We start from the raw sequence: 24,578 nt of genomic DNA, 5'->3' as shown, positions 1-24,578 counted from the left end.
TCCTGGTTCGTTGTTGGCTTGCAGAGAATGCACAGCCACAATTCCAAGATTGTCTATATTGTTGATATGCCGGAATTCTCTGATGCTAGGAATAGCAAAATGGTCAAAGGCCGTCCTCTTGATAATGGCCTCAAAAGATCCGTTTTGAAGTCTGATTTGTTGAGTAGTTACTGCACGAGCTTTGAAATAAGAATCGACAAAAGGGCAAGATTCCTGATTTTCAAGTAGCCGATCGGAAGCAATTTGCTCTCTTGATGTGCCTGCACTAAACGGGACGTGGATTCGCCACGAAGGTCTTGGAGCTGGCGGGAGATACAGTTCGTAAGAATCTTCGGATTCCGGAGAACGTTCGTGGCTATTTCTTCTGTAATTGTTTCTTCTTTCCGATGGATATCTTCTTATTGGTGGTGATCTTCTGCTTGATGGTGATCTTCTGCTTGATGGTGATCTTCTGCTTGATGGTGATCTAGATCCTGAAATTCGTCTAATCAAAGGTGGAGTTCTTGGACCTCGAGATGGCTTGCTCAATTGTATTTTCGCTGTATGATTAGCAGCTGCTGAAGTAGATGCTTGAAGTCTATCAAGATTAACGAAGGGTTTACGTACCTTCTTGACAGGAGAATTTCTGCTTGAATCTGAGCTTGCAGAACTGATTGGCGAGAACTCTGGTTCTCGGCGTACAAACCCTGTTCTGTCCGCTTGCTGCGGTTCGGGTGAGTAGCCTCTATCTGGTTCAGTCACAAAAGCACTCAAGTTTGCTGTCTGAGTAGAAGCTATAAAAGCCATTTTATATTGATTGAACACGCTATTTATAGACGAGAATCAGTTAAGAAAATTTCTGCGATAAAGAAAGATTTACGTCATTAATTCTTATAATACTTAACAAAATATCACGTGATAACAAGGCGTGGTCTAAACCTTTTTCACACTTATTTCTGACGCGAAACATACACATTTTACGTCAAAATGCGATTGCGAAACAGCCTCTGACTCCAGTTAAATGTCAACAGTTTGAAAATCACACAACCGGGGAAACCGACTAATGTTCAGACCGCGGTGTTTTGAAACATATACAAAAAAACGGATGTAAATACCTTGACGCATAAAAATTGGTGTCAGCAATTTGAATTTTTGCAAATTCGCTGCAAATATGTCGCAAACATTACAATGTGGTTGCAAGAAATCTACGTAACGGAATTTTACCGAAAACTTTCCGCTTATCGTTTGCACATTGGCTGCAAGGAGTAACGCAAAATTACAATGTGGTTGCAAAGAATTTAGGCCATAGATTTTTACTGAAAATTTTCCGTTACGACACATCGATTAAAAACAAAAATTCTCTGTGTAAACACAATATGACGAAGTGGCTACTACAAATGTCTATATTTTTGTTATCAGGAAACTATAGCAAATGTAACGTTGTACGAGGATATTTATAAAAAAAAACGATATAAATCATCTGAAAAACTCCCTTTTACTGTAGGTTATTGTCTATATTTTTGTTGCAGGAAACTATAGCTAATGTAACTTTGTACGAGGATGTACTTGCCCGCGTTGAGTCGCAGTCTTGGAGCTTATTTGGTGGATATATTTTGTTTGGATGGATTGAAGAAGACGATTTTGAAGTTTACAAAGTGGCGCTTAAGTGGCGAGGAAAGAAACCGCTGGTAATCTTTGTTATTTATTTTAAAGAAGGTATAGACCAGTGTTTCCCAACCTTTTTTACACTAGTGCCCCCTTGGGCTCAATATTATTTCATATTGCCCCCTAATCTTGCGTTACAGCAAAGTATTATATTAATCGTTATCTAACATCATATGGTCTTCACTTTCGTATCGATAAGCTGTTAGTCATAGTTAAGGCTGTCTAACATACATTCACTATTGTAATTTATACGTACATTATTTCACCAGGTTATGTTATTACCAGGAAAAAGTCATATCTTTCTGCACCAAGACGTTAAATCCTTTTCTAGTCGCGGGCACCAGCCAAACTCATAAAGGTCCCTGTGGGCGGCACAAAATGCTAACTTAGAAAAATGTTAGAACAACTGTGAATCAGGCGGGCCCCGGTTTTTTTTCATCCAAACTACTAATGAAAAGTGTAATAGTGTTTGTTAATGTTTTGAAGTCCTGGCGCACCTGGCGAGCGAAGCGAGCGCGATTTTTTTTGGGGTATAACGGCATTTCTTTTAAATTTCCTGCTGTAGTTTTTATTACATTGGCAAAAAAATAAAAAATATTAAAAAATATATGTCTAATATTATTGAAAAAGTTTTTCGTTTGTCCGCGACACACTTGACAGCCTTTCACGTCCCAACGGTAAAGAAGCGCTGATCTAGTCCAAAGACATCATTGAAACGTAAACACACTGGACGTAGAAAGATAATTCGCGCGAAGCGCGAAAATTTTTCACCCGTACTAAGTTAAAATAGTCAAAAAGTATTTAAAATGGACTCGTGTCTAGTTGTCAAAGAGGCGGCGGGTCGAGGGCCGTAGGTTGGCGACCCCTGCTTTAAATAAACAAACATTTTGCCGCGTATAAAACGGTGAACGCAACAGCAACCAACAGCTTTACATAAGAAAGCCAATTATTACGTAATAATGGTCGGGAAACTACTACAGTTCGCAGTACGGAAGTTGCCATTTAAGGTTAAAAGTTACCTACGTCCTACAGTGCTGTTTGTTACTATATTTATGTGAACTTTTTATAAAAATTTGATATAAGTACTTTTATGTAACGCCCCCTTATGTGCGTTCAGCGCCCCCCAAATTATGAAAAGACTCAAAACACCCCTTGTAACTCGCAAACGCCCACAAGGGGGCGGTCCCGCCCACGTTGGGAACCTCTGGTATAGACTATACCGGTACGCAAAAACCTGCATTCACTGCCTTGAATCACTAATTTTTAAACGGTAAGGTTGATAAATGTATCCAATTAAAAATATTTTTTTATTCAAGCAACTGCAACCGGCCAAGTCGTTATTTAAAACTACCAATTTCGAAGAAGGATTTGTATAACTTCCAAATTAAATATGCAAACAATTTCGTCAATCTAGGTTATTGAACCTGCGAGATTTACCGAAAGAGCACAAAAGTTACCGGTGGAACGTCGAAATATTTTGCGCTTTCTATTTTTGTTTATTTGTTGCGTTTTTGCCGAGGCGATTATCAAGCGTCGTATTCCGTTTTTCTGTTATTTTAATTTAAATAAAAAGTAGAACAAGTCAACCAGGCTGTTTTTAATTGCCATAGGCATTAACAATACCAATACATTCATAATATACATGACTGATCTCGCTTAGCTCAATACCTACCTATATTTTGAGCAAAATGCCAGAAAGCCTTGTTTCTCATATTTAATCGGGTAACTATGAAACTCATTTTGACATCTACTGTAGCTGGCAGTTCACTTATTTAATCGCTTCAATCGTCTAAAATATATGATACAGTAAAAACACTCCAAAACAAAATCACTATTTAACTCGCTGTATTCTCAGTAAGATATGATATCAAACTAATTTGGTTTTGAACGAAACCTTATTGGTTATACAGTTTACTAGTTGCCCTGGCCTTAATAAGAGGTAGCATGCACAATGCACATGTGTATTGACAAACATTAGATCAACCAAAAACGATATACAAAATGTATATGTTCTTAATGTGGTGCTGCAAATTTCGCCGTGAAGGCACTACTTTACTGAACGGTACAAGACCCTTTTAAGTATTTTTCTCAAAAAAAAAAAAAAATGTGTTTGTAAACACAAACAGTCAACTTAATGCACCCTTACAACAAGTTGCTCGAAATTGCTTTTTGTATAGCAGCAAGCCCAAAATAATATTATCGAAACGACACAGCGTCGGCTTCAACTTCAATCGGAATCCGACGCCGCTTCCCCTTCGCTGCTGGAAGCTTCGGCAGTCACGTGTTCCTCAGGTTCGTCATCGGATGCAGCCACGTCATCGTTTTCGCCTCCGGATTGTGCATTTTCACCATCAGATGGAGCATCACTCTCGGGAGCACTTTGTTCTTCCTCTTCGGCGTTTTGGTCTCCATCATTGCTTTCGTTATCGTTTTCAACTGGGAAAAAAAACTTTTGTTAAGCACAATGTATTGGTTCAGTGGCATATTTGGATGTGGATCGTGGCCATTTAATGTGGTGGCAGTAATGACGCAGTTAAGCAATTCAAAAGTCAATTGGCAAGTCAAACAGTTACAGGTGAAAGTATGTTGGCACATGTGGGAAACAGTGGACAAGTCCGCATAACAAACCTTATATTTATATATGCGATTAGTATGCTTCTTGAAAGCCGCTTGTATTGATTAAACCTTGTCTGACCTAATTGCAACCGTTACGCTGGAATCTCTTTAGAGTGGGCCGTGCACTTTTAAAGAGTTATTTTAATTTTAGGTAAATGGCGGGTATATGTAATTAGAATGAGCATTGAGCAATTACAAAATACATACTACTATTATACAAAGCGTTAAAAATAAATAAAAATCCAGATAAAAAGTAGACCGCGAGATAAAGGTTAATAATGTTTTAGAGCAAGCAATGCGTGTTCTTTTTACCATCTGATTGCTGCTGTTGCTCAGACTCGTTGTCATCCGAGGACGCTCGCTCATCTTCTTTGTCCTCTTGCTCTTCTTGATTTTCGTCTTGTTCCTCCTGGTCGCTTCCCGACGATTGTTGCGTAACTTCCATCTGTTCCTCACCCCCGCTTCCGCTCTCGTCCTCGGACGAAGAAGCAAGGGCATTGGATGCGGAAGGCTGCTCACTGGTTTAAAATGATAATTGAAACACCGATGGGAGGTTGTAAGAAAACTGGTGTTTAACTTTTGAGGATGGAAACAACTGTATGCAATTGCATAATCGCAATAAGTAATATAAATTAATTATTTAATGAAAGGTGTCTGTGTAGTTTAGTTGGTAGAGTGATGGTCCCGTTATGACCGGAGGTCGTGAGTTCGAACCTCACTACAGGCTAGCTGTTTTTCTAGGTTGCCCATCATTGATCGTCATATTTGGCAAGTCTGCGATAAATTCAACTCCGCAAGTTACAGTTTGGGCGAATGGCAACACAAAAGCATGCAATATATAAATTATTCTACGACTGAATCCGAAACCAAAAATTTAATGAGTATGGAGATATTTATTGACAAGGCTATGGCTTGATCATGGAGAATAATACCGTGATACTACAGAACAATGAAACAATGTTTTGAGATGAACACCAGTCTAAGTGGGGTCAATATTGCTAAGCCTGGCATTAAAACAGTGGTTCTCACGTATTTTTAGCTTGCGAAAACACTAAAAAAGTAACACTAAAACTTAACAATCACTTTAACAACACAGTAAGGTAGTAGGTAAATACCATAATATTTATAAGTTATGTGATAGATAGCGTGCATTCAGGGCTCGCATCCTTTTTTAGTTGCAAAACGTTTCGCGACACACTTGATAATCTCCGCACTAAAAGTCTGACCGTTTCTTGCTTAACATTAACATTCGTACCTCGCGATGGCCTGTTGCTGTCCTCCATCTGAAGAAGACGAGGAATCCGACTCGGAGATGTAGGCACGTGACTTGATCTTAAGTTTCTGTTTGGCGGATAAGACTTCCTGCTTTTTAGACGCTGGCTTTTTGCTCTGCTGTGTTTCAGCGTCTGAATCGCTGTCCGCCTGCAAGGAAATAAAACTAAGTTTGAAACTGAGTTGCATAAAATGGATAAGTGAAACGTGTATCGACTGTTCCGGAAGCATTTAATATTTGCCTTGCAACACCAGTACAGTGTAAACAAGTATTTTTTTTAATAATTAAAACCACCGGCTGTTCCTATTGATAATGCACTGACATGAAAATTTACCACCAATCTAAGATAAATAACAAAGTCCCACGTTAGTTAATTTAACGGAAACTGTTAAATTATTTTTAGCGGAGCTTTTGTTGTTTGTTTTAGATTGGTAATATTTACAAAAACTAAAAAATAATGCATTAAAAACCTTGTTTCTGTTAAACGTTTATCCTTTATGTAGGTAATAATATTTTAATGTTTAAATCCACCAATATATTCACTATGAACTCTGTACAAAACAAAGCACCCTACATTTGACAAGTTTCCACCGCGTTCCTTCTTCGACTTGAGTTTCTTCTTCTTCTTTCCCTGCTGATCTCCTCCTCCTCCTCCCTTCCTCTTCTTCGATCCTCCCACCGCGTCATCGCTACTCCCGTCGTTGACGAATTCGTCCAGGACCTTGGACTTTCTCTGATGGACGATTAATGTAAAGACCAGAAGTTGTTGATAGAAACTCGCTTGCGTTTATGCAATTATGATATTTTATTGGATTAATTATTTATCAACGATGTAAAAGCTCAATGGAATCGCAACCTTATCACACTTGAACGCCGAAAAAGGAAATTTATTTATAAAATTACGTAAATTTTTAAATACAAAAGGTTTTAAAATGTTAAACACATTTCAGAAACATATTACCCTTGAAAAAATTAATACCCCTCAAAAGGCATCGATATCTATATTTTATCTAAATATCTGCCACAGGTAGAACTGTATCTATACTGGAGTTTTCTCTGAATTATTTTGGATGGAACACTAAACAGGGATCTGTTGATTATCTTCAGTAGAAAGAGAGACTGCACTGATGATGGCAAAAGAAATTGCCGAAACGTTTGCTAATAAAAGAATGAATCTTTTATCTATTATTTGGGCCACTCTCTTTCTACTGAAGATATTTTGGATGGCTATTGGAAAAACAGTCATTTTTTTAACATGACTCTAACATTACAGATATTAGTGCTACATTGAAGAAAATAGATCTAAGTCAAATAACTATATAAACCTGGATAAGTAATGTACTACACTTAGTACACACACTCACTTTTCTAGGTTTTCTTTCCTTCTTAGGAATTCTCTCTGTTTTTGTTACTTTTTTCGTGATCTTTTGTTTTCGCTTTTTCTTTTTCTTTTTCTTTCTTGGCTTCTATAATTGATTTTAGCTCAAAGAAAACTTAAATGCTTTTGGAAAATTCTTCATATTATTTGTTAACTCATCATAAATAATCAAACAGTAATAACGCACCTTTTTTAAACTGCATGCTCAAACTACGACAAAAAACATTGCTTTTTGTGTCTTTTTGGAATGAGATACGAAACAGCTATATAACAAATTAGGACTGCAAAGTTTCACTAACTGACAAACGTATGGTGGATATTGTTCTTTAACTGGGCTATCAATTTTCTGGTTGAATGACTTCCATCATTTGGATTTTATACAAATTCCGTGCCAATGACAGCCATGCTAAAATTGGTCAATGGTCACCACTTCTATTGAACAATCGTTCAGTTTTAAATCTAAATACATTGCTATTTTTTTTCAACTGGTTTATCCTAATCCGCTGTTTAACGTCAAAGAATACGTGCAACTTTTTTTTAATATTACTTGCTATTTCTAATACAGGCATTTTGTTCTAAACTAACGTCTAAATCAGTGAGTTTCATACTGGTCACTCGACATGCTAGGACGACAATAGAAGATAATTTTTCACAAAAACGCCAAACAAAGCTAAACTTTCTGTTAATGTACAGTTGGTGACCTTGACTGCCTACTCTGAATAAAACAGTAAAGGCATCACCTTGGATGAAGACTTCTTCTTGGGAGCTTCGTCTTCCATCTGTTGCTGCTCCGCCTGTTGAATGAGAGCCTTGTTCTTGTCGCGAATCTGAGCTCGCTGCTCCATCAGCGCTCGCATCTTCTCTTCCTTGGCTCGGATGCGTTGGCGCTTTGGGGAAAACAAACAATGATATATGTTTGTGGAACGCATAACATTGTCATTGCTTCTGTTGGTATATCAATTAAAACAAAATATATCAATCAAAACATTTTTTTTTAAAGAATCTTGTTCAAGATGTCAGACCTATTGCAGCCAATACCAAAAAAAAAAAAAATCACTAAAGACTAATTAATTAATACCTATTTTTATCTCATTTCAGACAGTTTTGTTCAGTTCATTTTATATAAGAGGACATGGTTTTCGATCTATTTTATCTCGAAATTAACCTGCCTCTTTTTTACCAAGCGCTGATTCCATCACGTTAATCAATTATGATTCAAAAAGGAGTTACTTTTATGGCCATCGATATTTTCCCAACTCAAGTTCGCCTGGTGGCATTGCTTTACAAACGCGTAAAAAACGATGTTACATTAAGCGATTGCAGCAGCCAAAGCCCGAGCTTTGTCATCGTGCAAAGGAGCAAGCTACCTCTTCCTCGAGCTGCTTTTCCCTGTGAAGCGCCTTCTCCCTGTTCTGCTCCTCCTTCATCTTGCGCTCCTCCTCGTCCTGCCTCCTGGCGCGCGACACGTGGTACTGGGCCTGGGAGCGCAGATCGCGACATTTGCTCGCTTCCTTGCCCGCCTGGTTCAGGTCGAACTTCATCCGGTCGCCGTTCTTGTGCAAGTAGGTGAAGTAACTGCGCGGGGGATAAAATATATGGGAAAATTAAAATAATGAAGGTATCTTTTTGAGCGGATTAAGCGGCTTTTAAAGTTGCCAGTAGGTGAAGTAACTGCACGGGGCAACAAAATTTGACAGGGTGAAATCAAAAGGTGTCATCTTCCCGAGCCACTTCGAAGCGGCTTTTAGAGTTGCTATAGTAGGTGAATTAGCTGGCCGAATGAGTCAAAGCGGTTCTGTTACGGGCAGTTTTCTTCTAATTTTGGGCACTTGCGCACTTTTTTTTCACGGAAGTGCGCAAGCAAAAAAATTAATTAAAAGTTGTTCTTTTTACTAAAATTCGACCCCCAGTCGTCTCCCGAAGCCCACATTATTACTATTTTGAAAAGTTTATTACGGCTTTTAGGGTTGCTATAGTAGGTGAAGTAGCTGATCAAACGAGGGAAAGCAGTTTCTCTTTGGGGTTATAAAGTTACTTAGCAATCTTATTTTGTGATCGTCGTTTTGTTGAAAGTTGCGCTAATGGAAACTGCTCGTTGTGCCGCGGTGTTTTAATACAATGAAGTGGTTTAGCAATAACACTGAGTGATCGTCGTTTTATGGGCAGTTGTACGATAGTGTTTGTTCGGAATTAAAACATTACGTCTTTTTCCCCCATAGAGCGCGTTGTAATGTTCCTGTTGCGAATATATTTACACTTAAATTTTCGCAGACCAATTGTTTTTTAACATGTTAAACGCTTTTCCAATTTTCTGTATTTTTTAGGCCACCTAAGTACAAACAAGCAAAACTCGCCGATACTTACCAACCCCGATCTCCATTTCGAGTACCCCACAACCATCAAACAAAACAAACGCATCATTCTCACCCCTGAGCCAGCTCGAGCTCGTCGACCGCTCCTAACACGGTCCGGAGGTCGCTCTTCTCGTCCTGAAGCGCGGAGGTTGCCAGCTGCTGGAGGACGACTGAGGTGTTGTAGAGGACGGCCGTGTCGTGCGGCGCCACATGCCTCGCCTGTAAGAGCAGCATTACGGTCGATCATGTCGAATGGCTTCCAGCGTTACTTTTGAATTTTTAAATTAATGAAACTTGATCGTAAAAATTTTTATTGAGGTTTATTATTTAATCGACAAGATATTTAATCAACAAAAGGTTTATATGTGTGTATCTTTGTGGGTGGATTGGTAGGGTTGTCTCCCGAGACCAATAAAGCCTTTGGAGTCAAAAGCGGATCGTCCGATCCCGATGGTTGTTTAGGGGTCGGTTATTAAGGTATAGGTGACCTGGTGTTGGGGATATGACAAAAAAATTTTCCAGGTTGCGTCTATACCAGAGGTTCTTAAACTGGGGTACATGGACCCCTTGGGGGTCCGCAAATTAGTTTTAGGGGGTCCATGAAGGCCTAATTGAAATATTAGTTTATATTTAAGAAGCAAACAATTTTTCAAAGAACAAAGTTTAAATAAAAATATTATGGTTTTGCACTTGTATTAGACTGAATTTCACATTCACATTTTTAGGACCGAAATCAACAAATTTATGAAGTTTATTTGTATTTGGACGTCGATTTATGACAACATATCTAAAATGTCCTTGCTTACCGTTGAAGCCAAAATAATATTTTGGGGTCCGAGGTAAAAAAAGTTTAAGAACCCCTGGTCTATACAGACAGGCGGAATATAAAAATATAAGAATTGCCGCTGCACAACCAGTACGCGTGACACGCAGGTCTCTTTAGGAGTAGTCTAAAAAAACGCTTACTTTAATGGACAAATTGTACAAAATGAAGTATATGTAATATGTATAGCAAACTTTTTTTTTTATATATCTGGTAACCACGAAAATCAGTCATGGGTCCATAGTAAAGTCTATATAACGCAAAGTTAAGCGCAAGGCAAACGGACAAGTATTATACGAGGAAAGGGTATTGAAAACAGCGCCAACAAATGAATACAAATACTAACCCTGAGCAGCGTCTTCTTGCACTCTTGCAGCTTGCCGCACTTGAAGTAGGCGCGGGCGAGGTAGAGCAACAGCTCGGGGTCGCGCCGGCTCTTGAACTTACGCGCGCAGTTCTCGTACATCTGCACAGCGCTGATGTACTGACGCTGCTCGACGTAGACGTGCGCCAGGTTGAGCCACACGTCCGGCACCTCGGCCGTGGCCTCGCGAACCTGGACGAGAGGGGCGCTTTTTTAACAGTGTTTTTTAAAATGGCCTACTACTATTGCAGTAGTGCAAGCCAGTCAGAAACAAATAGCCCCCTTTTCTAGAACTCAAATTTACTGCATAAACCGTGCATTGTTCTTGACAATTTTCACGCACGTGTAATATTACTGCGAGTGCCGTGAATTTATATTTCTCCCTGAGCGATAAAACAACTTATTATATAAAACACTCGAAAATACTTTTTAAAACTTATTTCGTACGTTGTAATACACATAAGTCAATTTGATAAAATGCTTTTTCCTAAAACCAGGTGATTTAATTGACAATTAAAGGCTTACGCGGACGGATAAAGTTTAAGAAGCACTGTTTTACAACAAAAGGATATCGGTTCAAAATTACTTTTTAGCACAAAATATTGTCAGGGGTATTTGCAGGAGAGATTATAATTTAATTTTAAAGAAAAATTCCTAATTCCTTATGTTACACTTAAAAAACTGACCCATATTTTAAAGCTTGTTGGATTTGGCGCGGTTGATGTAATAACGACTTGTCAATCGCCATAGTCTAATTATATCCAAGTTGTCAAACTGACGAACTATATATAGTTATTAGTTATATACGCAATTATCTTTGAGTAAAATGGGGACAAGCGAAAAAAGCATTGTAATAATTATGAAAAAAACGGATTAATAGGCCATAAGGAAAATGAGACTCAACACCAATAATTAAAAAAAATATTTATTTACAGACCTGAGCAAATATGTCTCTGGCCTCCCTGATGTAGCCTTTGTGTGCGAGCACGGCCCCGATCCCGTTGGCGGCGAAAATGTTCTTGGGGTCGTTACGAAGTACTTGCTTGTACATGGCAAGCGCTCGATCCTGGTGCCGCTTCTCCTGCAATGCGACGCAATAATTGTTCGCGAGATTGTCAAATACGAAAGTGCACGAACTTAGCTTTTAACCAAGAATAGCAAATCAATTTAGAATTTAGGCCGGTAGATTTTCGCGAGTAGTTGAATGCGAATAACAGTAGGCCATAATCATTGCTCTTAAATTAAGTCAGTGTTTCTTAATCAGGTGAATCGTTCACCTCAAGGTGATTACATTTTTTGCACGGGTGAACCAACCAAAAGGGGTGAATCAGAGTGAACCGTCAGAAATGGATGGTAGCTTGCGAGCAGGGCGGATATTCCGCTGTTCGGTGAACAGTTAACCTGTTCAGTGAACAGGCGAGAATTCCCAAAAACAAATTCATTTCTAAGTTTTTCATTTTTATGAAACAACGGTGAATGAAATCTGGAGATAGATGCTAGGGGTGAACAAAACTAAAAAAGTTTAAAAAGTACTGAATTAAGTAGTAACGTCGTAGCAATAGGTATGTTAATCTACAAACTATTTATCAAATACAAATGTCACCTTTAGAGCGGTAAACTGGCGAGGTGGGCGCAACACTGTTAAACAGTTTAATCAAAAATTTAAACAGCACGCTAACAGTTCATAATTTTAAGAATAAAACAACGGTCGCATCCGCTTAATTTAAAAGCGCTTCGCCAAGAACGGGTGGCATTTTCAAGTCCAGACCTTTTCCTTGTCCCTGGTCGGATTGTGCAGGGTTTGGAGCCAAACGTTGCCCAGAGCCAGCATGGAGTAGGCGTCGTTTTGCGTGCTCTCGTGCTTGAGGATTCGCTCGAACTTCTTCTGCCCGGGTCCCCATTCCTGTTTAGCGAGGTGCAGGTTGCCGATCAGCGACCAGGCGTCAGGATGCTCCTGAATAATGTGCGTTTACGTTACGTAGGCAGGGAACGTTACGTATGGCCACCTGGGGTATAACGTGCTCGGCGACTTCGAACGTTTGAAACCCTACCCTTGGATCTTGTCATTTGACCCGTGTATTTATCGGTGAAGATTGATTTTAGTCAGCAATTAGAAGCTAATTAGAAATTAGTCATGTTTCGTGTCACGTAATACAGGACATTTTTAAATAAACGCTGGAATGTAAATATAGGTGTTACAGAACAACGAGCCGAATTTAACCATTGTATGGATTATTATTATTTATGTTGAAGGTACTTTTCTTTATAATAAAATGCTATTTTCAAACGCTATATTTGTCCAATAGCAATGGCGGTCCGTGTAGCAAAAAATGGCCTCCAGTAGATAAAGAGTTTGGCAGGGAAGCGTGCGAAGGCCCAACACAACGAACTAAAACAAAACATAAAACAATACAGTATCTGCTTGATAAAAATTAATTTAAGAAATGTGCGCTAACTTCGGCATCTACTTATCATATTGGCTAGAGAAAAACATCTTTCAGTGATAACTTAATAAAAAATAAGAAAAAGTTCACAGTATTAACAATTTGTTTTTATTGTACTCAGCAGACAAACGGATTTCGGCCTCAATGATAGTCATTTAACGACAAGATTTTCTCTTGAGTTATTAAATAAACCCCAAAAAGCGAACAGAATTTCGATATGGTTCTGAAAGGAGATTGGTCTGCTGTTTAAAAAGTAAAGACTCAACACAAGAAATCAATACACTAAATTTTTTTTATTACCTGGTTAATTTGCAGAGCTTCCTTGAACCACTCCGAAGCCTCGTAAATCTGTCCTCGGTCCCTTGCCATGCAACCAAGCCGAAGGTAGCCTATGTGCATTATACAAATATAAAACTTGTTTAAAAATTAGACATAATCCATTTCATTCTGTACTAAAGCAACACATACAATATAAAAGACTTATTTTCCGAACTCTGCCTTCGGGTGTCAATACAAATAAAACGTTAAACAAGAAGGTTCATTTATTTTAAACTAGACCAATGTGCGAGAAACAACATCATGAGAAACCTGCTGAGTTCTATTAACTTATTTAAAAATTAGACATCACCATTTTCATTCCGTAGTAAAGCCACACATACAATATAAAACCCATTATGAGAACGCCGAGTTCTATTAACGACGGAAGAAAATAGAACAACGTAATCCAGTTAAGCGCACGCATCTTTCGTTAAACGACTCACAGTCGATGTAGTTGGGGTGTTCGCGCAGAATGTTCTTGTAGTGGTCGACGGCGTCCTCGAAGTGGTACATTTCCTCGCACAGCCTGCCGAGGTTGTACTGCATGGTGACCATGATGGAGCGGTAGTAGAGTGCGTCGTGAGAGGACTCGTCATCACAACGCTTCAGCGCCACTTCGTAGTATTTCTGCGAGAAGATTGTTTCTTTCGGTAAAGGGTTTCCGGCGCATAACTTTATCACGTACGAATTTGCTCAAAACAAGTGCGTAAGTTTAAATCCAATATATTTAACATAACAGTTTGGCCCTGGCAGCAAATAGTTGGTCTTAAACAGAGCTTCACAAACTGAACATTGTGATCGTTACATGGAGTAGCACTAAGGGTTTCTCATATGGCGCGAGCAGTTGTATAATGTTTCGTATAGTGTTGACATAGATATATATCAAAAACAAATCAAAATACAATCGCAGCATGCCTCAATCCGTATTTGATTCATTTATTTATTTTATTTTTTTACTGTTTATTTAAATGAAAAATCTGAAGATGCCACTTACTTGGCGAAATGCGTACTTAAAGTTTCTAACAAATTGCTTACCGATTTTTGATCGAAGCAGTATTTTTTATGTCAACAAATAAAAACAACGCTGAAAACATAGACCAGCTGCTCACCTTGGCTTCATTGAGATTGCCAAGGCGAAAATGCAGGGCGGCAATATTATTGAGAATTTCCGGCGGCACGTCGGCCTGGACCCGGTCCCTGACCAGCGACGTGGCGGTGCCATAGGCGGCCAAGGCGCCCTGGACGCCGTCCGACGCGGTTCCGCTGCCCGACGATGGCGAAGGTTGTCGCTCGAGAAGCTGAGCAAGTTCGATCCAGGCTTCGACGTCGTCCGGGTATTGCTCAGTAACCTGGTGCAGTTGAAGGTTGATTGATTTGCTTTTAGAAGGGTAATAAAGGTAGGACATTTTTTCTAAAGTTTACTTGTTTAGGTAAATCTTTGTAAATGGCCGTATTTGTCTATTGCTAAATAGAGGGATCAGGTAGCACTATGTAAAGACAAATGATATTGTATTCTCGGCAAGTTTTCGCACAAGCGTGCTTCATCAGGTCAAAGTATAAATGAAAACGATTAAAATGCACGTAAAAGCACTCGCCAGCTTTGCGAGCGGCGATCAATCAGCACTCGCCCAGATGAAATAACACTCGCCAAATTTGTTGGCACGCTGTCTGCAAATTTCCGTCCTAGTGCGGTCATTTCTTGGGTTATCGTTAACCTGTCTTATGGTTTCTATATGTAAACATTAGTTTTTATAAAAGTCTGATCGTTTATTTCCATGCATGGATGAGCAAATTAATGACCCATAAAGCAGTTTACGCTTAAAACAATGTTTTTAGCCGAGATATTTTTACAGTCTTTAGTGAAAAAAAACAACACTGACAATTTAGTAGCCACGGCCTGCCTGTTTTCCATTTTTCCAAAAATGCTCGCGCTCTTGTTTTTTGTATTCTGACATTTCTTTGCTTGAAGGACGTTTCACCGCAGGTTGCTTCGCACCACAAACAAAACGCCACATTTCGCCTAACACTATAGTTACTGGTTGAACAGCAAATAATCACAAAATAATTATAAATTTAAACCATTCTTTCGCAAAGTTAACAACCATATGCCAGAGGTTCTGTGCTGTGCGACGTGGGTCGTTTCAATTTTCCAAGGGTAATTGCCATAGCCCATATAAAATATGACAGTTATTTTTTAACTTTGGCTTGGTTGACCGCTATGGACTTGAGAGATCGCAACAACATATTTACGTAGACTTATCGCTGATTCTCAGCTGTTGTTACACAAGTAGGAGATATTTTAAAATACCGTAGTGTTCAGTAAGCCATTTCGGTCCCTCAAAACATCTTAAAAAACACTGCTTACAAATATTATTATAAGACATTTGCATTCAAACTTATTGTTACCAAAAACTGCAGCAATTGCTTATAGTTTTCTTATACAAACAATTCAATAAATACAGAAAAGTAAAATTCTTATCGCTGGGTACATCGCAGGTTTAGTAAACTTTTCCAAAGGTGTCAACGACATTTAAAAATCTACAACGTTTAAGTTAAACAATAAACCTCATAACCAGGGCTGGGGAGCCGGAGCTGGAGCCCGGAGCTAAGCATTTTCTCTGGAGCCAGAGCCAGAGCCGGAGCCGGAGCCATTGTTATTATTTTTGTGGAGCTGGAGCCGGAGCCGGAGCCGGAGCCATCTTTATTATTTTTGTGGAGCTGGAGCCGGAGCCGGAGCCATTTTTATTATTTTTGTGGAGCTGGAGCCGGAGCCGGAGCCCTTTTTATTATTTTTGTGGAGCTGGGGCCATTTTTCAATTTGTGGTGCTAAAGCTAAGAAATTATATTTTGTTCCATCTCCAACGTTAGTTAGCCAAAAGCAATTTTTAAAACTTGCCATTGAATAAGTGACTGGTGGCACCGGAGCTGTAGCCGGAGTCATTGGGTGTGTGTTTGATGGCTCCGGAGCTGTAGCCGGAGCCAAAGGATTGAGTTTTACGACTCCGGAGCTGGAGCCGGAGCCATTTAATAATTGCTGGATGGCTTCGGAGCTGGAGCCGGAGCTAATGCTATTTTACGGTGGCTCCCCATCCCCAGCCCTGCTCATAACTAGTTTCCACTACAGCAATAACGTCTTTGATTGTTTCGCCGGTAAACGATTTTTTAAAACGGGACAATAAGCCTTTATTACGATCATAGAACGGGACAAAGAATATATGTGTATTGTTGAATTTATTTGCTCCTTAGTGTTTAACGAAAGTAATATTTCGGTAAGAAGTGGTGCTTAACGCAATTTAAAAATGTCTCGCCGAACCCACTCGCCAGTCGGGCGAGTGAGTGTCAATCAGCACTCGCCCGGAGCGATTTGCACTCGCATTGGCGAGTGGGCGAGTGGGCGAGTGCTTAAGCCCAATCCTGAAATTGTAAGAAAACTAAGAAGTCAATATATTTTATCTTACTCTGACACTTTTTTCATGTTTAATAGGTTGCTTCGAAAATATCTTAAAATAAATTATTCAATAATACCAATAATTCAACAATTGTCCAGTTTATAAATACTACTTACTAAATTGAAATATAAACAAATAATTAACAACATAATTAGCTTTTAACAAAAACGCACTTTGGCACTTTAAATAGAACAATGCATTTCATAGCTGACAACACTACGTGCCAGAATAAAAAACACCTTTAGGTAAACATAGCACAATTAAAATAAGTACCTTAAAATAATACCAGCTTAAAATAAGTACCTTAATATAATACCAATTAAAACAAGTACCAGCCAAGATCGACCAAGTTTGTGAAATGAGCCGTCACACATGCACATATAGATAGCACGCCGGTAAAGAATAACATTAAAAATAAAGATACTGGTAGTAAGACATATTTTAGGTAGTGGCTTGTCTTACTTTCTTTAGGTGCTTTTTGGCAAGCTCTTGTTTATCTGGATGATCTGATTGAGCATAAAGGGATCCGAGAATCTTCATTGTTTCATAATTGCTCGGGTATGCCTTCAGCACCTTCTCAAAGCACTCAGCAGCCTGGCAAAAAAACATCTATGATACTGTTTGTGCCTATACAATTTCTGATAAAAACATCACTTTCACCTACCCTTTCTCTATCCTGGTCGTCCCCCTTGTAAATATACATCTGACCAAGACCGTAGTAGGGAAGTACAAAGTTTTGTGAAGCAAACTGCGTGGCCTGATAGTAGTACTGGAAAGCTTGATCGAAGTCACCCTGTAGAATAAAAATAGTCCCATAAAACTTTTTAAGTAAGAGAAAATGCTTGATACATATAAGTATTTTTTACATATAAGTATTTTTATATCATTCCAAAGACACCAATCTACACAAAATATGATGATTTTTTCCTTTAAATTTATACTTGTATTATTAGTGTGCCTTGTTTACAGATGCAAGTTTCTAGTGGGATAAGTGGATTTAAGACAGAGCTGGGTTACAACTAAGGATACTTTGCAAGCTTATGATGTGTACATTCCAGAAAAAAGGATTTACCCAGTGCCCTACGAGCATAAAAATTTTTCAATGTTTTATCTTACCTGTATGTGAAAGCTTCTTGCAAGTTGGTAGCAGCTCTCAGCCTGAATTGCCTCGTTCTCAGTGTTGTGAAAAGCATGAAGGGCAAGATGCTGTACTTTCTCATAATCCTACATAAAACCAAAAATGTTTTTGGTATTGCAAGACAGATTACCAATATCATGTTATTTTAAGCAACAGTGACATTTCTTTTCAAATGTAAAATATGTTTCCATTGCCTTAATTTGTGAATTAATTTTTTCCTAGTCATAATATACTCATAATATACATACTTTGCACACTATAATAAAAACCTACAATAAAAGCAGAATTATTGCAAGGGATAGAATACCTAACTTTAAAACCCATGTTTAAAAAATGTAATACCTTCTTGAAGAAGAAGTGATTGGCAAGGTGGTTTAAAACCATTGGATTGCTCGGGTCGATTTGATAACCTTTTGAAAGCAGCTTAATTCCATTACGAATGGAATCAACCTAATACACAAATAAAAAGCAATTAGTTCTTAACAATATAGGTATTTTACACTTTCTAAAAATTCTATTCATTTTATATAATGTTTCTACTCATAGATAATAAACAGGTTTATTGCTCTTAAATGCAATTTAACACAAACATTTTTATTAACAGTGGAAAGTTGCAAATATTTTATTTCAATATTAGAACAATTGTTCTAGACATACATCCTTATTGTTTAGATCGAGTAATGCAATGCCGACCAGTGCTCCAACATTGCCTGAATCTAGGTCCAATGTACGCTGGAATGCTTGTCTTGCTTTTTCCAGCTTGTTTAGCTTATAAAAGCAATGTGCCATTCCCAAACGTACATCAGCTGAAATAAGGTTTATGCAAGTTAGTATCCGTCTGCCAGAAAATTAAATGTAGAATGAACTGCATTGGCAAGATAGTGTAAGTGGTCTTCCTGTTAATAATGTGGAAAGGATAATAATCTTCCCAAACATTACTAAAATAGCATGCTCATAATAAGCTGTAACACGAATATACATAAGCATTTGAAGAATCTTGTGAAAAGCCGAATGTAACTTGAATTTTTTATAGCGCTTTACATATATCAACAACCAAAAGGTTTTATTTTAGCAATCATCAGCATATACACCTGGACAATTTGGATTGCTTCGTAATGCCTTCTTGTAATAAGCAAGAGCCCCTTTGTAGTCCTTCTTGTTAAATGAGATGCAAGCTTTGCCAAGAAGAGAGGGGATGTTGTCTGGCGACTGATTCATGACAAAATTAAACTGGGCATCAGCTTGATCCATTTTATCTCCCTCCAGTAGACAGAAACATGCACGGCCCAACAAGTGGTTCTACATAATAAATGTTGAAGAAACAATTAATAAATATAAATCTTTAACTATACTACCTTACCTGTTACAGGTAAGCCCTATTTTCTTGGTGGTTAACAGAAAACCAAACTTAGTAAAACTGTAATTGTTTTATCAAGGTATATATATTATATATAATATATATAATATATATATAATCAACATATTCATATATATTTATATATATGCTTTTTAAGTAAATTATCATTATTGGAATATATTTTTTTTTAATTTGGTAAAAATAATTGGCAACATAATAAAATAGTTTTGTAAAACATGCTAAATGTGTTATCCTTTTTAGTTACCACATGCTGGCAGTTTACCTGATCATACATGATTATCTTATCAGCCATAGTGTAAAGTTGGGTTGCTTGCATGAAAAGCTCAGTTCTGCGATCCTTATTCTTTTCTGAGCGTGCTTGCTCAACATAATATGCAGCAAGTGTATCAAGGCATGTCATCTAATAAAAATATTACATTTAAAGAGCATCCTTGTTTTTTTAACATATTTGTAGTACGGTGTCACTCATTTAAACTCATTTAAAACAGATTACCTGAAAATACTAAAAGCTAAATGAGAAATTCTGATACTTGAAATAAGGGAAAATGAAAGGATATGTAACATATATATACCTGATCTTTTTCATGATTGGAGTACTCAAGGTTTGCACTAGTCCGAGCATTTTCTAGGATTTGCACAAAATCTGGAACTTTTCCTTGTTTGTAGTACTCCAACTAAAAATTATATATATGTTGCAACTTGCAAATCACATAAATCTAGTTTTGTCTACGCTATTGGTGCTAAAATGATATATGGTTATAATTAAATATAAATCACAATAGCTGATAAATAAAACAATAAAACTACCACATACTGCCAATGTAATCCATATGTTTAGTGTAGTGTTTTCTTGCTTTAATATTCCAAGAACCTCTTCACCATCGGGAAGCTGAGCAAGATCCAACTCAATTACCTAGAACAGAACATAAGCGAAAAATAAGTACGTCAATTTGATTCTTAGTAAGGCATAAGTAAAAAAAAAACATTTATATTAAAACTAATATTTCAATTCCATGAAGCATACTAATAAAATGCAGCCAGCATTACAAACCTGAAATACAGCAGTTTCATAGGTTTAAAAAAAATGTTTTGTTGTAAAGGACTACAGGCCTATGGTTTCATTTAATTACTGATGACCACTCTTGCACAACTACGACAAGAATTTGTCCAAACGCATTGAATATGGTAAAAAGTCCTATGCATTCAATATTTTCACGTCGAAACAGTTGAAACGGTCTTGTGGAGCAGAAAATAGTTATTTTGATAGGCATCTGATTTGTTTTATAATACTTTTAGCAGAGATGTTGTGGTGTGAAAATAACATAACAAAAGCTTACTTAATTAAAGTGGTTCATAGAGACTAAATGTGGATAAAAAACCTACGCGCAACATGCCAAGATCATACTCGCCAGCTGTATGGCTAACTTATTGTTGCCAGGATGGCTCTATTTAACTGTTTGTTTTCATTCTTAAAATCCGAGTATGACTTACTTTGTGTAGAGGACAATTATTGTTTTTTGAGAAAATTACTGACTTATTCATAATAATTTAAAAGTTGCCCTTATAGTAGTAAGGTAGCTCTATAAACTGTCACAAAAAAAACATATATTTATTACTTTGTCCAGGGCTTTTGTAATGACTATAAATCTATGAGTCGGATTCAAGGATTGATCAATAGTTCAAATTATTGTTAATTTGGTCAACCTATTGTGGGGGATTTTCAATAAAAACATGAGTTAATGTCAAGCAGAAAACTACATTAGATATATATGCCTGGCTTGCAAAAGCAAATTCTAATTAAGGCCAACCATTCTACAAAAGAACTAAGGTTACTAACTTTTAATATCAAATTAGAATGTTCTGGATCATTTGTGCGGGTTTTATACACAACTAATAAGTAGCAGTGAAAGATCATGAAGTGGAATGACAAGTAGGGTCCAAATTGTAATTCACAAGGAAGGTGCTTAAGCAGGTTAAAATTGTATGGCTGTAATTATACCACTGCTAGAAATTGTATGACTGTATTAACAGTACCACCCAAATCTGTAAGTGCAACTTTAGTTTTTTGTTAGCTGACTCAAGTTTGAGCGACTGACCAAATTTAATGATGATTTACTACAAATTGTGCGGCTGCAACGCGACTGAGTATGTAACTGCAGGTTAAACATTTTAGTTTGGAAGGGACATTTCATTCCTTGTCAACAAGAAATACTCAAACAAAATGATTCAGAAAAATTCATATTTGTTAAAATTTTTGGTTTAAATTACAATAATATACATATATTAGAACAGAAATGTAAAAAATAAAAAAAATGGAATACAAACGATCCAGTCTTCTTTTTAGGCTGAGATTTCTGGTGAAATCAAGGTTTTATGCACACCGGAGGGTTTGGGAATTTAGCAACTAAACCTTTGTCTGTCTGGAATTTAAGTTACTAATTAAAGCGCGCACACAAATTACTTCGGGTGTGCACAGGGCACAGAATGCGGACCATCAAGGGTAGGCCTACCTACCATACGTCCTCTTTTAGGAGGATTTGTCCTCTTTTCTCAAGAAAACTGAATGGTCTTCCGAGGATGCTCAAAAATGTCCAAATGTCCTCTTTTTCGCATTTCGAGTTGATTTCTTATACTTTTAACAAGATTTTCAGGCAAGACTTTGTATTTATATCCAAAAAATACTGTAGCCATAAAACATGCCGAATTGCTGGTTTAAAACAAGTTTTTCAACCAGTTGCCCTATCAGCCCTACCTTCTTGATTGTTATTAAAAACATTGCGCCAAAAAAATGGCAACAGAACCTCACATCTAAAAAGGCCTATTAACAAAGCAAATATATGACTTCATTAGGCCTAGCCTACTTTCAGTGTTATGGTATGGTAGGCTATGTTCTTATTTCTTACAGAACTTGTCTATTTAGTCTATAACAGTGGTTCTTAACCGGGGGTTGCACCCCCGAGGGGGGCGCCAAGTAATTCTTAGGGGGTCGCGAGCTCTATCTTGATATTTAAAGTTTTGCAACATGATTATAATGGTTTTGTTTTGATTGTAGGGCCTACACCACTCCTACAGCGCTAACAAACTCTGTTTTTGTCAACTTTAACATTGAAACTGCAAAAAATTCCACGCGAATGTTGTGTTTTCCACTTTTGTCAATTTTTTAGCACAAAGTCTCTGTGAGTGCCATTGCATGTTTTCATATCATCTCAGGTATAACGGCCCTATCTAATTACAATTTTGCTAACTTATAGATATACGATGAAAGCCATCTACTGTTCAAATTATTTTTTATCCATATTTTATATATGAAAACAGGCTGGCACCAGGGGACTCAAACTCTTTTGCGCGAATCGATAATGTTTTTGCAATATTGCTGTTGTATTGTGTGTCGTTACATCTTTTGAAACACGATAACGCAATGTTTAATTTTCGCGCTTGACATTTTTATGACACCACAGCCTTATAACTGTCGATAAATGCCCTCACAAAACATTTGTCAAAATCAGGTCGTGCACAAGCAATTTGTGAAAAAAAAAATTTTATGAAAAAAGCCTTTGACTTTACAGTACAGCGCCAATTCAACCTATTAAATTCAATTTTTTTTGCAATTCGCGCGACCGACATCAAACTTCACTATTTTTAAGTTGTCTCAGTAATATTTAATTAAAAATGACAAGTTGCTTTTCGTAGGGGCGCAAGACATAGGGAAATTACCAAGGGTGTCCTTTAGGGTTCCTCTTTTTCCCTGATTTTTTCACTCCCGGGAAACGGGATTGAAAAATAAAAATTCCCGGGAATCCCGGGATCCCGCCAAAAAATTATACATAAAATGACGTCATTATGATGTTTGAATTTTTTTTATTTTAGCTCCAAACATTTAATAAAGCTCATTTATGGGCGTTCTTTCACTTATGTACGGGGAAAGTTATGCAAAAAAACAAAACAAAAAAATACCGCATACCACAACTCATATTGTTTGGGTTAGTGTTTGGGAGAGGGTTGGTCAAGTATTATTATGTTTATTATTAATAATAACGCTTGACCAACCCTCACCCAAACGCTAACCCGCACCCTAACCCAAATAATATGCGTTGTGGTATGTGGTATTTGAAGACCGTATTTTTTATTAATTTTTACGTTCATAACTGAAGAAGCGCCCATTTATGTTCTGTAGTATTGCTTCTGCCATCTTACAAGACCTTCTCGTAGTAAAGTCAGGACCCTTATTTGTTTTTATTCAAAAAAAAAACGCATGCATTTTTATTGGTAGAATAAATTTAATCAAGTTTATCCGCTGGGCACAAAATAAAGCAACTCAGGCAACGACGTTAACATAGTTGGTACTATTTTTTTCTTTATATTAGTCAAAAACGACAATATTTTTTAAGTTTTTCTATGTTGCCGAATAACCGGGATATAAAAAAAAAATTCCCGGGATTCGGGATTGTTAAAATCCCGGGAATTTCCCGTCGAAACATTCCCGGAGAGGAACCCTAGTGTCCTTGTTTCAGAAAAGAACAGACTAATTTTAAATATGAATGCATTACTAGTGGATATGGCATGTTATTCTCAAACATAACAATTCTAATTTTGTTTTACTTGCAGGCAAAAAAATGTCCTCTTTTTGGGTGCTGAAAATATGGTAGTCCTAATCAAGGGGTTAATCAATTATGTATAGAGAACCTAAAAATTGTGGACTGATTTTTTGCACCATACCTCATCAGTGTCGCGAAGTGGAATCTCTACAGAAGTAGCCATGATTTGTTTGTTATATCCCGATTATAGTGGTCCAGATTACGAGTTATTGATCCCACTTTGAAATGTGAACCTTCTTCTTCTTTGATGGGTCGTAAATGAACTTTCTCTCGTTGTAAAGATGAAGGGACAGTGTGAGAACGAGAAGGGTAGACAAAGCACCGTATCCAAGTTTTTTTGCACCTGGCAACTTGCTCCACCAGTCCCTTATTTCACCCATGCCATAAAATAACGATTTTTTTACAAATGTCTAAATATATAAGCGTAAAGATAATAGTTTTAGGTTAATATTTTCAAGTTTTACCGTTGTTTAGATTTTATACAAGCTCAGCTCTACACATTTTAATTCTTCATACTTTTATAAGAGTTTTTATAGCGACATGTGTCTTCATCAAGAAGAATCCGTGCGTCATCACGGATCAGTGGTTTCTTTTTGATTGAAAATCCAACGTCAAATTTCCAGGCCTATAGGGTACTTGTAAGGTTACGAGGTTACGATTGTAAAATGCATGAGCGACTAGCACCTTACCTATTCGGCGTACTATTACCTTCCTAGCATTAGGTTAAAAAGTTTGTTTACAAAATTCTGAAACGTATTTTGCATATCACGACACTAACCGTACAACCTCAGTTTACGTAGTCCC

At 37.5% G+C, this 24,578-nt stretch overlaps 1 protein-coding gene across 1 annotated transcript; it reads right to left on the bottom strand.

Moving 5' to 3' along the window:
* Positions 1–3,591: 3,591 nt before the first annotated feature.
* LOC146168563 (RNA polymerase-associated protein CTR9 homolog) lies at positions 3,592–24,176 on the bottom strand. Its single transcript, XM_083386237.1, has 23 exons — positions 23,896–24,176; positions 19,994–20,092; positions 19,752–19,853; positions 19,442–19,579; positions 18,893–19,100; positions 18,459–18,607; positions 18,144–18,251; positions 17,780–17,887; positions 17,328–17,456; positions 17,126–17,257; positions 14,324–14,563; positions 13,658–13,841; positions 13,197–13,285; positions 12,221–12,406; positions 11,390–11,533; positions 10,435–10,644; positions 9,339–9,484; positions 8,279–8,486; positions 7,652–7,798; positions 6,108–6,266; positions 5,516–5,682; positions 4,573–4,778; positions 3,592–4,080 (listed from the first exon to the last, which is right to left on the bottom strand). The coding sequence occupies exons 1-23, from the start codon at positions 23,935–23,937 to the stop codon at positions 3,872–3,874; spliced, it is 3,510 nt and encodes a 1,169-aa protein (XP_083242363.1). The 5' UTR covers positions 23,938–24,176; the 3' UTR covers positions 3,592–3,871.
* Between the last annotated feature and the right edge of the window lie 402 nt (positions 24,177–24,578).

This window comes from Ascidiella aspersa, chromosome 1 (genome assembly GCF_963924565.1).
Source record: "Ascidiella aspersa chromosome 1, kaAscAspe10.2, whole genome shotgun sequence".
Classification (NCBI taxonomy): domain Eukaryota; kingdom Metazoa; phylum Chordata; class Ascidiacea; order Phlebobranchia; family Ascidiidae; genus Ascidiella; species Ascidiella aspersa.
Note: the sequence above shows the minus strand (reverse complement) of the source record. Positions and strands in the feature narration are given on the sequence as shown.

Coding starts and splice junctions, on each gene's coding strand:
- LOC146168563 (XM_083386237.1), bottom strand. CDS start 23,937: ATGGCTACTTCTGTAGAGATTCCACTTCGCGACACTGATGAG. Junction 19,580..19,751: donor CCAATCATGAAAAAGATCAG/GTATATATATGT, acceptor TATTTTTATTAG/ATGACATGCCTTGATACACT. Junction 17,457..17,779: donor CAAGAAGCTTTCACATACAG/GTAAGATAAAAC, acceptor TTTATTCTACAG/GGTGACTTCGATCAAGCTTT.